At 37.5% G+C, this 13,026-nt stretch overlaps 1 protein-coding gene across 1 annotated transcript; it reads left to right on the forward strand.

Annotated features, from left to right (window-relative positions):
- Positions 1-4,468: 4,468 nt before the first annotated feature.
- On the forward strand, positions 4,469-12,431 carry ASB7 (ankyrin repeat and SOCS box containing 7). The gene is made up of 2 exons (XM_010164735.1): positions 4,469-4,679; positions 11,548-12,431. The coding sequence occupies exons 1-2, from the start codon at positions 4,469-4,471 to the stop codon at positions 12,249-12,251; spliced, it is 915 nt and encodes a 304-aa protein (XP_010163037.1). The 3' UTR covers positions 12,252-12,431.
- Positions 12,432-13,026: the final 595 nt, after the last annotated feature.

The raw sequence follows: 13,026 nt of genomic DNA on the forward strand, positions 1-13,026 counted from the left end.
GTGCCCCTGCTGCTGGCAGGGGGGTTGGAACTGGATGAGCTTTAAGGTCCCTTCCAATCCAAACCAGTCTGTGATTCTATGAAGAAACAAGTCACAGTTATTTTTTTTTGTGATCTGCTATAGAATGAAATAATTAATACTTTTATTATTGATTGTATTATTGCAGTGCTCACACATGATAAGGGGTCCTGTCATGAGAAGCTTACAGCCAAAGCCAACAAAAGGTCAGATAGAGGTGTCCAAAGAATTAATGAAATAACATTGATGAGTATGGGCTCTCAGCAGTGCTTTGAGATACGGTCAGACGTTGGGATTGATCCTGTTAACTGCAGATGATGAGAGAGGATAAGGGGGGGCTAGTCTGAAGGAGGAAACTGGATTGTAACTGCTGTTCAGTAAAATTTTATACTAAAAGGGTATTTTTTTATGTATGAAGAAGAGGGTGAAGGTTTTTGAGGTGCTGGTATTGCTTGTGTTGTGAAGGTATCTAGACCTGTTTGTGAAATGCAGCGTGTGTTAGCCTGATCCATCACGTGAGGGAGGGACAACTGTCTGGCAGCTCTAGAAGTCCATTTGAAGAACAGAGAAGTCAGTGCTCTGTTGGTTTTATTCTTTAGATAGGGAAGCATAGATGGGATGGAGATTTAAAAAAAAAAAATCAAACAAAAAACCCCACAAAAATGGGTTGGGAGGAACTAAATGCATCTTGAAAGTTTTTCTTGGCATCTGACTCCCACAGGGAGATGTTGAGCAGTCAGGCAGAAATACCTACTGTAACCTTTGCATCCATTCTTGTTCCATGGCAGGAGCAGTTAGATGTAATCCTTAAAGAAGAGTTTAGACCATTTTTTGAAGGTTTACTCCAGAGAGGAAGCACATCTCATGTTTCTCTTGTCTTCCATAAAATATTCTCTGTAGCCTTTTCCTCATCTGGCAGAAGCAAACTCTCCCCACCCCAAACACTTCAGGGCCTTTTCTGGCATAACTGCATTAAAATGTAGCATTCTAACATAAATACAAAGTAAAAAAATCAGTAGACCTCTCACTTTTATTCTTTGCAACTTTATTTTACAAAAGAAATAACCTTTATTTTTTTTTTTTTTAAGGGGTAGCAGGTTTTGACACACATGGGCACCCAAGATTATGAATAGTGAAGACAATGAAGAGTGGGACATCCATCAAAGAGTGACAACTTCTTATAAGGTAAATCAGGAACACATTTAATTTATCCTGTTGTACTTGCAAAACCAATTAAGTAGTTGTTGTTGTCCACCATTTTCATGGCACTGTACAATCATTACAACCAAGAATGTATAGGTGCTTTTTTTTTTCCCCTCTTTACTTAATTTCTTTTCTTTTAATTGCACAGAGAAAGCCCATATGTAGCAATACAAATGCATACTAAGTTCTGAATGAGATTGATTACAGTTGCAAAACATTAAATGTTAAGTGCCAAATGGCTAATGACTTCCAGTAGTCTTCCTTTCCTTCTCCAAAGATTGATGATAGAAATGGGGATTTGCAAACAAGAATTTTAAATGATCTGTGGAGCAGAAGTGAAAATGTTTTCGAAGCTGGTGTGTACCTAAGAACTATCCTGAAACCTTTAATGTTACAGTGAAGTATTCTTGTAATTTGAATTTCATTGCTTGCCATAGGGGTGAAGTAAAAGCGTCGATATTTACAGAAACTGCGCAAGTGATAAAAGGAGCTGCTTGTGCCTGACTTTGTCTTCTGCTTTGTATGTTTTAGTACTTATGTACTTTAGTACTAGCTCATTTGAATAAGCTCTGCTAGTCACATGCAACATATGGGGCTGGTGCCAACTTTTTATAATGCTGCATTACAAATATACCCACCAGCTGAGAAGTGTGATAGAAAGAGCTTTGCTTTTTCTTAACCAACTGTCTTCATAGATATTTGTAAAGGGGGATATTGCTGTCCCCGTAAATGAAAAATCCCATTTCTCTTCATCTGTGTAGTCATCTTGTCTCTTTCTGTAGCATTTTTGAGCGACTAGTTTGACCTTCATTTTCAGGATCACATGAAATCCTGCATGTCTTAGTCCTTTACAAGAAGGGGCTATGGATATGGCAGTAGAAAGTTTGTTTATATTAACTTTTGATCAGATATTCTCAGTTTGAGAGAAAAGTTTTTATATCCTGTTTTTGAACACATGGAGAAAGAAGGGCTAAAGGGGCAAGCTCTGATTTGATTTTATTTTTTAAAATTTTTTTGTAAGGATCTTCCCCTGGCTTGTGCTTACCAGTCAGGTTCTACTATCAGTTTTCACCTGTAAATCCAAGGAAAGATCTTGTTCTTGTGGTTGGAATTTCATTAGCAGTACTATTAGTGGTGTGATCTAGAATGAAGTCAAGCTCACTGTCTTATAGGTGAGCATGCTCTGAAGTGCTAATTGGAGTTTAGAAAAGAGCTTAGCAAAAGCTTATTAAAGTCAATAGAAATGCTTCCATTATCATCAGATTAACCAAGTTTGATTTTTGGAATATGCTGCAAAAGCTGAACTACTGTGTTAGCAGTTGCCAGTTTGTAAATCCCCTTTTCTTCCGGTGTCAGATAATGGAATTCATACTAAAAACCAAAACAAAGCCAGGAACAAAGTCACATATCACCTATTGAGCTAAAAAGTCTTTTTCACAGCTCTGTGCTGAAATAGGGGTTGTTGCCATAAATGGTAAGTTGAAGCATTTCTAAATATCAGCCAGGCATTTGCTGTCTGTTCCACATTTCCAATGTAAGTAGGGTCATTGTAGCTACCTGTTAATTCTGATTGTATATCTCTCTCCAAGAAGCAGATAAATAACTTCTTTGCAAGGGGCACAATTAGGTTATAGGTGAGTGAATAAACATCTGTACCTTTATCTGGAAAGATGGCAGTGACTGATGTTTTCACTTTTCTCTTGTGTGTGTATCTGGATCACAGGGAAACAAGTACCCAGTGGGATATTGGGAGCTGATTGCATTGTCTTTTGAATGACTTATGAATCATGAGGTTCTGGAAATCCTTATGATATTTACGTAGAAGAAGGTTTAGGTGATGTGTGTTGACATCCTGATAAAACAAGGTTGCTGTAAATTTTAAGTTTTGCTTAAAATTAATTTTCATCTTTAGAATTTTTTCCTTCTACTTCAATCTTGATTAAGTTCACAGGAGTCTAAATAATTTTTTCTTCCTCTTTTTTATCTTCTAGTTTTGTGTTAATATCCATTGCAACAGTTCTTGAATATTTTCTGTGACTCCTATTGCTCAGCTTTACCTTGCTAATACCCTGCTTTTATTCTTTCTTCTGATATCCCTTTCCATTCTAGGAATACCTGTTAATGGGATATGATTTGCAATGTATGTGAAAGTGTAAACACTTAACAGACTTCATATATTGTGGAAGAAATGCCTAAATACCTGTATATTATTTTTTCCTTGTCCCCAGCTGGGTAGCAAGTAGAATTGCAGATGAGTACTTTCCAAACAGAGCATGGAGTACAGCACTTCTTTCTTTCGCAATGTATTCTTGTGTCTAGGCTCTTTTAGAGTGGCTGTTTTAGCCTTTTGGCACAGCTCTCTTACACACTTGAATTGTATATTCAAGTAATTATAACTTTAATTGTTCTGGTATATGTTCTCCTGGTGTTTGACATGGCCGTATTAACTGCACTTATGTGTTTTTGGGTCTTCTATATTATCATCTTTGTGTTTGATTTTTGGAATATAGAGGTATTGGCAGTCTTTATGTACTAATAAATATGTCCACAAGCCAAAATACAGATAGTAGACTGTAATTTAAACAAAAAAAAAGGAAAGGAAAGGAGGAAAAGAAAAAAAGAAAATTAAAGTTTTCAGTTTGAACATTAGTGTTACTAATATTCATATGCTGTAGGTCACAGGAAAAGATTATATTAGTAAGATGAAAATATTTTCACTGAAGCTTAGAGGTGATACATTTCTAGGAAAAAAGCAATCATAGTTCAGTTGCTCTGGCAGTGCAGTGCTGTTTCATGCAACAGTTTAGATGATCTGTTTAACCTGTGTCTCTGGAGTTAGTGGTGTTAACTGTGTTGTGATTTTTTAAATGAATATTGGTTTCTGGAGATTTTTCATTTTGCTTATTGCTTAGGTGCTTCAGTTGTGGACTATTGTTTGATGCTGGCATTTCTGAAGAAATTGTTTACTATTTATAATGTGTAAGTGTCCTTTTCTTTTGCAGTTCAGTGATGTGAACCACGTACTCTGATTTTGCTAGCAACAGTGAGATTGTTCGGTTTTTATCCTATTTATAAGATGACTTTGCATATAGAGAGTGAATCTTAGCATTGCTTTTCATTAGCACTGACTTTTTTTTTTCTAGATATCTCTTTACTGGTTCCAATCTTAAATTATTCATGCTTTATATTGATTGAAGGTGACGAGTGTGACCTCATGACGCTTCAGTAAAAGCCAGATTCAGCTAGGATGTTACACCATCACTGTCGGAGAAACCCTGAACTACAGGAAGAGTTGCAGATTCAGGCTGCAGTTGCTGCTGGCGATGTTCACACCGTGCGCAAGATGCTGGAGCAGGGATATTCTCCAAATGGTCGAGATGCCAATGGTTGGACTTTGCTTCATTTCTCTGCAGCAAGAGGGAACGAGAGATGTGTCCGTGTTTTTCTTGAACATGGAGGTGAGTTTCCTAGAAAGAAAAATCTTGATACTCATCTTGCAGCTCTGTATCTCAGTTTCCATTGCAGGGATTTCCAGCACTGGTTAATTATCAGTGCTGATGCCTACTTCTGATTTTGGTTTTTTTTAATCTATTTTTCTTTCTTTCTTGGATTAGTACTTCATCTCTGTTTCTTTCTGATGCATACTCTGTGAATGAGGTAATAGATTAGCTTTATATCTTAATACCTTACTCCTTTTTTTTTTTTTCCCTCCCAACAGAATTGCCTGGGAATTGTTAAAAGAATGAATAAGCATTATGAAAATAGGGCAGAAGGGCTCATTATAAAATTAAATGCACTCACAGCACTTGCTATAGGCTTTTCTTCTCTGTTAGGGGGTATTATTAGAGGAAGGCAGGTACTAGAATCGAAATGTGAAGGAGGTTTGTTTCATAATTCTCGAGCAAGTTAACAAGTCTCCTTAAAGACTAAGTTTCCATGGAGGCTTTAACACAGTCTGCTAAACTTCATGAAAACAGTACTCTTTGTGCAAGGACTCTAGTGTCAGCTAGTCCAGTTGAGTTTACACCTCTCCTGTATCCATCCATAGTGAAGCTTGATTTCAAGAACCGATTGAGTTTTGTTGGTTTAAGTGATATACTTGATTACCCCTCAAATGGTAGTCAGAATTTTTTATTATTAATTTTTTTTCTATATCTTGTTTCAAGGCCACCTAAAAGTTTTAGAAATGGATAGTTTTAATCTTTTAATGTAATACTGGAAAGGAAAAATAAAAATTGGTATTCTCCACATTCTGATTCATGCTCTTAAAGGATAGCATCCTCTATTCTAGCACTGTTCTTATCAAATGAATTATGAACTAAGATGTTTTCAGTCCTAAGGAAACTGAAATTATCTTTTTGATGCTTTATGTATGAGGCCATATGGGCCCCTTCTGCGTATTTCAGTATTTGTCAGATGTATGGATCACCCTTAAAATTGAATGGCATTAATAGGCTGTGGTATTTATGCAATTAGTGGTATGTTCCTGAAGAGCCGTAGTAAAATACAACCTGTTGATATACCTATTATGAAATATGTTGTGTTTAACTCTGTAAGCTTGAAGATCTAAAAAAAACCCCACAAACCACCCTTATGTATTCCTACGTATCTTCATTGTATAGATTTTGATATTAAATAGCTGCTGATGCAGTGTTTTGTTTTTATTTTTGTCGTTTCTCTTTCCTTTATGAAGTACCAGCTGAATCTGATGGCTCCTAAAAACTGCCTGTAATGAAACATCCTTGTTCTGGAAGCAGTGTAGCGTTTAATCACCAGGGCTAGAAAGTTGAGTAACAAATAGTGTGAGGGTTAGTCATCTACGACAGCTTTCCTGTAGCTGAGCCTCACTTCAGAAAATTGGCACTGATTTGTGCCTTGCCTTGTTTTCCCTCAAAACAGAAGCATAAAAAATAATGAGTATTTAAAACATAATCATGTCACAAATGAGCTAGTAAGCAGTGAATGAGATGACTCTTAAAAGCCACGTTAATCATACCTGCCTCATTAGTGAGAGGTTTCTGTCCATCTTTCTTCACACAGTCTTCACCTTCCTCCTTCTAAAGAAGTGGATTATTTTGAAGTGGGAGCTTAATCCCCATGGATCAAAATGATATTGGGGTGAAGGGGAAAGTAATTTTCTGGTGTGAATCTTTTGGTAAACAAAGTATTGAACTGACTATATATTAGTAATAAAGAAGATAGCGAGAGGGAGTGGATGGAGTTCTGGAAGAAAAAGGGAACTGAGATGTTAGTGGGAAGGAAGGGACATCTGGTGACAGTTGTGGCTGTCTAGAGGGGTGGTGAAGCTTAGCAGAGCTGGAAGTATTTTCATAGTACAGGAATGAGAAAACCAGGCTGGGCTGTTGCTGAGGGTAGAGTGCTGTGCCTCAGATCTGAGGTGCTGGAAGACTGCTGACCTAGTCTTGCATGGTAGTGGGATGGAGATGGATTTTGGCTAATAAAGGCTGAGAAGGAATCTGGTCACTGACCTGGAAATAAAAAGTAGCTTCTTATGAGAGTCATGACCTGGCCACCTCCTGCTTTTGTTTTTTTTTCTTCTCTCCCATCATTGCTCACCAGTAAAAAAAGCCAGAAGACAGCACTGTGCATGCAGATTGGCTGATTTGAGTGGAGGAACAGGAGGAAGCTTTTTATTATCTGCTGAGCAAGGAGACACAGATAGATGGGGAAAATGCATTAAAAACCAATCCAGACTAAAGGACGAAGCCAGCAGAAATACCAACTAGATACAGAGGGAGTAGGTTGGATAACAAATATTCTTTAGCAAGTGATGAAATGCAGAAAGTTGATCAGAACTATGGAGAAGCTTAGTATTAATGAAAAATAGTGAATTTGACTTTCTTAGTGTATTTGTCTCATTTTAATAAAGTGCAGATTCTATGAAGCCAGCTCTTTCCATCCATAGAAACAATCTAGAATTACAAAACTCAACAGGAAAGCAACACAAAAATAGGGAGTGTAGTTTTCAGTAATCTTGAATTTTTGTGTAACAAACCTTTTTTTTCCCCCTTTAGTGTACTTTTTTTCTTTCAAAATGACGTATTGAGACAGACAATCCAAGGCTGGACAAGAACTGTATTTTATTAATCCCCATCCACCACTCTTAATGTTACAATCAGCTAAAGTCTTGAAAGTGTGTAGTTGTTTGCCTCCCCTTGGTAATATCTTCTCTTGAGCAGGACAGTTTCTGGTTACTTGTATTAAAGTAAAGAAATGATTCACTAAAGCTTTTAGAAATTAAAGAGTAACAGAAGGAAGTAGCCAAACAGATATATTTAATTATTTTTAGTCTTGGCTACAAGGTATCTAAATTTTAGTAAGGTGACACAGAATCTGGGAGAAACTAGAGGATGCCAAATGTTCATCCCCCTAAACCAGCTCATAAAGTGTTTCTGTGTTTGAACAGCAATGCTTTCCTGCCTTTTATATCAGTGTTGTCCTGGAAAATTCAAAACAGAAGGTTTATGTAGCCGTGTTTCTAAACCTTGTGGTCAGAATTAAGCCCTAGTCGAGGGAAGCAAGCTTGAAATAAAGTACTTTCCGAAGCCAGAAGCATTGCTTTTTTTGGCTTCCCAAATTAGACTGTGATAGAGTGACCCAATGAAGATGTCATGAAAGCAAAACTGCCCCACTGAGCTGTAAATTGAAACTCTAAAGTATTAGGCACGTGTTTAGTCATCTGCATATCCTCTAGATTACAATATGAAAAGTGTCTCATCAACAGCAGAGTTCAAATGAGTTTAGGTGCCCACCCTTGACATGAAATAATCTGAATATCATTGTGTTGCAGATTTTCACTCTCAAATGAAATTAATTGCAGTAATTTGGTACCCTTGATAGGCAGTTCAAGATTTATAGCACCATATTATGTCTTGTATTTAAGAACATTAGAAGTGACCAAATGCAGCTGTTTGTATTTCTAGATTCTACTCTCCCCAAATTAATGGGAAGCTTAACAAGAAATAACTATAATTGTTTGACAGTCAGGATGGAGGTAAGATAGAGATGGTGGCAAGTGCTGGCTTCATCCCTTCCTAGTTAAGTACATTTGTACCAGGTGCTTTTTTTTTTTTACCCCTCTGCAGATTCTGAAAGGTAAGCTAAGAGAATTCTTTCCAAATTCATTTTACCTTGCTTGTGTTCCAGGGGAAGAGAGTTACTTAACAGCATGATACCAATACTAAAGCCTTTTAAAAAACAAACAAACAAAAATTCCCACAACAATCCAAGTTCTTGAGACAACATCAGCTTTGTAGCATTACTTTTACTAACAGGGGGACTGAACGAATGGAAATTGGTACAACTTCTGCTAAAAGCCCTTGTGAAGTTCAAAAGTTTTCCTGGAGATGGCAGCAAAACATTGACTGAATAGCAACAAGTAATGTTTTGGTCTTGTTAAAATTGTTTCCCTAATCAAGGGGGAGACTGGTACTATTAGTTCATAATCTTAACAGGAATTACAGTATTTTTATCATGAGGTTTTGCTGCCGGGCTTACTTTTGGGAGATTTATTGTTTGTGTTGCTTGATTGTCCAACTGAGAGACTTTTTTTCCTATTCTTGTTGAGACACTTCTCTTACATGACTTAGTATTTTTCTGCTTCACTTTAGTGGTCAAAAGCAATGAAATTTTGGGAGGAAGGAAAGCACAGAAAGGTACCTAAGACCATAGGTAAAAGTCATCCTTATAATGCAAGTAAAATTGTTGGGTTTGGATTACAACTTGTATTAAAATGCATACAGATGCACACACAAAAGTTGGGGCATATCTGACTGAATTTGGAAATAGCATAGACTAAACAAGCTAGTGGCAATATCCTGCACCTCAGCTGGGGGGTAGATATAATTGACTTGCATGTCCTACACAGCATGGAAGAGAGAAGGCACGACATGAATATTTTTTTTTTAATGCTTTTTGTGGAAAATGGCCCTGGCTGCTGCTGTCTCCTTTCCATTATGTCCATCTTTCTCCCTAATTCTGCCTCTCAAAATGTATCATCCTTCTGCATCTTAATTCTCATGCTTGTGTTACTCATTTGATTTATCACCAGCCAGTGGATAATCTAGAGTAGTCTGAGCAATGTGAAGAGAGAGACCCTGGGAGCAGCAAACATCACTTTGAAATAGTATCTTTGTCTTTAATGACTTTGTGGGTTGTACTGATTCTTTACTATATATTGGGCATTGTCTTAGTGCAGGTTAGGAACCACCTAGTCAGTCACTGACTTCATTTTCCTGCCAACCTGTGGATGCTTCATCAATTACTTTAACTCAGGTTAGTGTAACTTTACAGAGCTTTGAAACTTCTGCTTTTCACAGTGGCTAGGCAGGCTGTCACTACTAAGGGACTAAACTTTCCCTTTACACTTTTCTCTCCTTATTTCTAGGTTCCTATTCTATACACTAGAGGCAGTTCTCACACTTGGTTTCTCTATGTAGTCAGGCTGCATTAGTTTGTATGTTGGATTTTTGTTTGTTTTTCCTCCCTCCCCTCAGTCTTCACTTTACATTTTAAAAAAAATCCATAAAGCTGCTGGATCACCTTTGCAGGTGTATTCTGTACTCCTTCTTGCCAGTCCTTTTATTTTGGTGTGACATCTATCTCAGTGTGTTATCTGGATATGGTCAGAGTAGGTCTATATTGGGAAGTTTATTGCTGTTGTGTTAGTACCTTTGTGTGTTCAGATGTGTTCAGGCTAAATTAGCTTCCAGTTTATATTGTATTGTGAACTTAACTTAAAGCAGGTCTGAATTTTGAGATGCAAATTGGTGTCTTCCACCCTCTTCCCTTTTTCTGTTTGAGTGTGATGGCAACTGAGCAGAAAACTCTGCCCTCTCTATGAGGTACAGGAGGGCAATGTGTGTGAGCATTGGGTGTTCACAGCCTTCAGTCAGGTTTGTTCCAAACCTGCATGGTCACAATGTCCTATTCTTTTTTTTTTTTATTATTATTTCTTTTTCTCCTTCCCTCCTGCTGTCCCCAGACCACTGCTACTTTCCTTCTAAATGCAGTATAGATGAAGAAATTAAAATTAATCCAATGTGCCAGTATGCAGGGACAGGCCTTTCAAGATTATGGATGGTGGGCAGACACCCTTGTGCTTGTCTGCACTTAGAGATGATGTGCTTTGTGCACAGATGTTGTATGATTGCAGGGCAAACAACAACACAAGCAACTGGGAATGACAGACCCCAGCAGTTGTTTCAATAGATGCACAGGAGTATTGAAAACATGTCAACTTAAAGGCTAGTACCTTGTGCAGATAGTTATCTCTCTTTACCAGCTAGGAGACTGAGGTCAGGAAAGTGCCTCAAACTTCTCCAAAATGTAGTTTGTACCTTTTAGCATCTGACAAGCAGCAGCTACGGATGGTGGAAGGAGAAACCTCGCAGCCTGGCTTGTTCTCTAGCTGAGAAACGGTAACGAGGCAGGCACCTTTCCTTTGGTAATTAATTTGGTACACAGGAATGTCACTTGCTTTACAAGTTTGGATGTCCTGAGGAAATCAATTTAAGTACGTTGATTTGATTATTTTAATTTTTAAATTCATAAATCAGACTGAGTTTTTGTGCTGTGTTGGTGGGGAAGGGATCTGTGTAATCACTTTTATTCTGCACTGACATTTTTTCCTGACTCCTTCCATAAGTGGATGCTTACATTCTTGTCAAATCTTAAATTTTTGTAAAACTCTAAATTCAGAACAGATTCATCATCTATAATAACAGACTTTATCAAGATAATCTAAAATAACATGTATCCTACAGGCTTTGGAAATCCTGCAGACCACAGAGAAACATTTTACCTAATACAGTATTACACCCTAAAAACAATACAATGCTGCCAGACCACAAAACATCCGCAATGTGGGACAGCAGATGTTTCTACACATGCTTCTCTTTAAGACCAAGAAGCAACACAAGGGAAAATAAAAAAAAAAAGTTGAATATTGAGAAAGAAATGCAATATTGTAGAGCTGGAGGAAAACTGGATGGACAGAGAGATTTGAGCAATTAGCCTAAGAGTGCTAGGAAGATGTGGAAAACTATTTGTCAAATGGAAACATATGTATATGAAAGAAAAAGTCTTTTTTGTGTGTGTAACTCTTAACTTAAATATAATTTAACTTTTTCTTAAAAATGGCATGTTCATGAAAGCAAGAATTAATTTGAAGCACAAAGAAATCCTCTCATGCTATGCCTGAAAAGACTAATATTCAACCTTTTTATTATTATTTTTTTTGCAGCACTGGATTACTCTAATGCCTTCTAATTATTTTTTGTTTTTTTAATTTTATTTTAACTTCAGCTGATCCCACAGTTAAGGACTTAATTGGAGGCTTCACTGCTCTACATTATGCAGCCATGCATGGCCGAGCGAGGATTGCACGCTTGATGTTGGAATCTGAATATAGAAGTGACATTATTAATGCAAAGAGCAACGATGGTTGGACTCCCCTGCATGTAGCAGCTCACTATGGCAGAGACTCATTTGTCAGGCTCCTGTTGGAGTTCAAGGCTGAGGTTGATCCGCTCAGTGATAAAGGTACAACGCCGCTTCAGCTGGCCATTATCCGAGAGAGGTCAAGCTGTGTGAAAATCCTGCTGGATCACAATGCCAACATCGACATTCAAAATGGTTTCCTGTTACGATACGCTGTGATCAAAAGCAATCACTCTTACTGCCGAATGTTCCTTCAGAGAGGGGCGGATACAAACTTGGGTCGCTTGGAAGATGGACAGACACCCTTACACTTGTCTGCTCTTAGAGATGATGTGCTTTGTGCACAAATGTTGTATAATTACGGAGCAGACACTAACACAAGGAACTATGAAGGACAGACCCCACTGGCTGTTTCAATAAGTATTTCTGGAAGTAGCCGACCCTGTCTGGATTTCTTACAAGAAGTGACAAGTATGTATGTAAGAGAAGTTAATCACAGGACACAGTGTCCTCTAAAAGCCTTCTTTGAATTTAGCCCCAGAAAAATATGCTTCCTCTCTGCCCCTTGATGCTATTTAAATGCACTAGAAAGTTTCTGGGAAGGTGAAGGGATTGTGATACTGGGAATCTCTTACTCGGTAAAGGTGCTAATGTTAAGTATATTTCTTTTAAGTTAATTTTGTTTAAGTATCTCCAGGAAGCATTAACTTTAAAACAGTGAACTGTAAAAATCTCATTTTATTAATGACCTTAACACATAAGATATTTGTGGTTTGGGGATTTTTTGGTTTGGTGGGGTTTTTTTTAGTGTCTTTTGCTTTTTTTTTAATCGTCCTGCAAACACTCTGCTCTTGCTGGCTTTTTCATCTGCCACTACGACTAGGACAGAAAAGAGCTTTTGCTGCTTTGTGTTCCCCCACATTCTCCCTCCCTCTCCCCTACACCAGACGACAAAATGACATAGTTTATTCGTGCAACTTGAAGGGGTTTCATGTGCTGTGTAGCTTTGATTTGATTTTGTTGATGTCTTTGAGATATGAAGGAGATTTGAACTCTTCATGACTTCTGATATTTAAAAAGAGTATTAGGCTCCTAATATGCTGGTCACTTTTGTTTATCAGTTTTTGGTGTACTAGATGTGCTGAAAGTTTTCTCTTCCTCTCTCATTCAACAAGGAATGCTATCATAGTGTTTCATAATTATATTATTGCCTAAAGCATTTTGGAATCGCCGATTAGCAATTAGCAGGAGTTTGCTACTTCAAACATGTTAAGATGGCCTGATAAACTGTCATCCTACTAGGATGATCTTTGCACTACTTTGTGGTATTTCATATATCTTTTT

The sequence above is a fragment of the Antrostomus carolinensis genome, unplaced genomic scaffold (assembly GCF_000700745.2).
Source record: "Antrostomus carolinensis isolate BGI_N321 unplaced genomic scaffold, ASM70074v2 scaffold42593, whole genome shotgun sequence".
In the NCBI taxonomy this organism is placed as follows: Eukaryota; Metazoa; Chordata; class Aves; order Caprimulgiformes; family Caprimulgidae; genus Antrostomus; species Antrostomus carolinensis.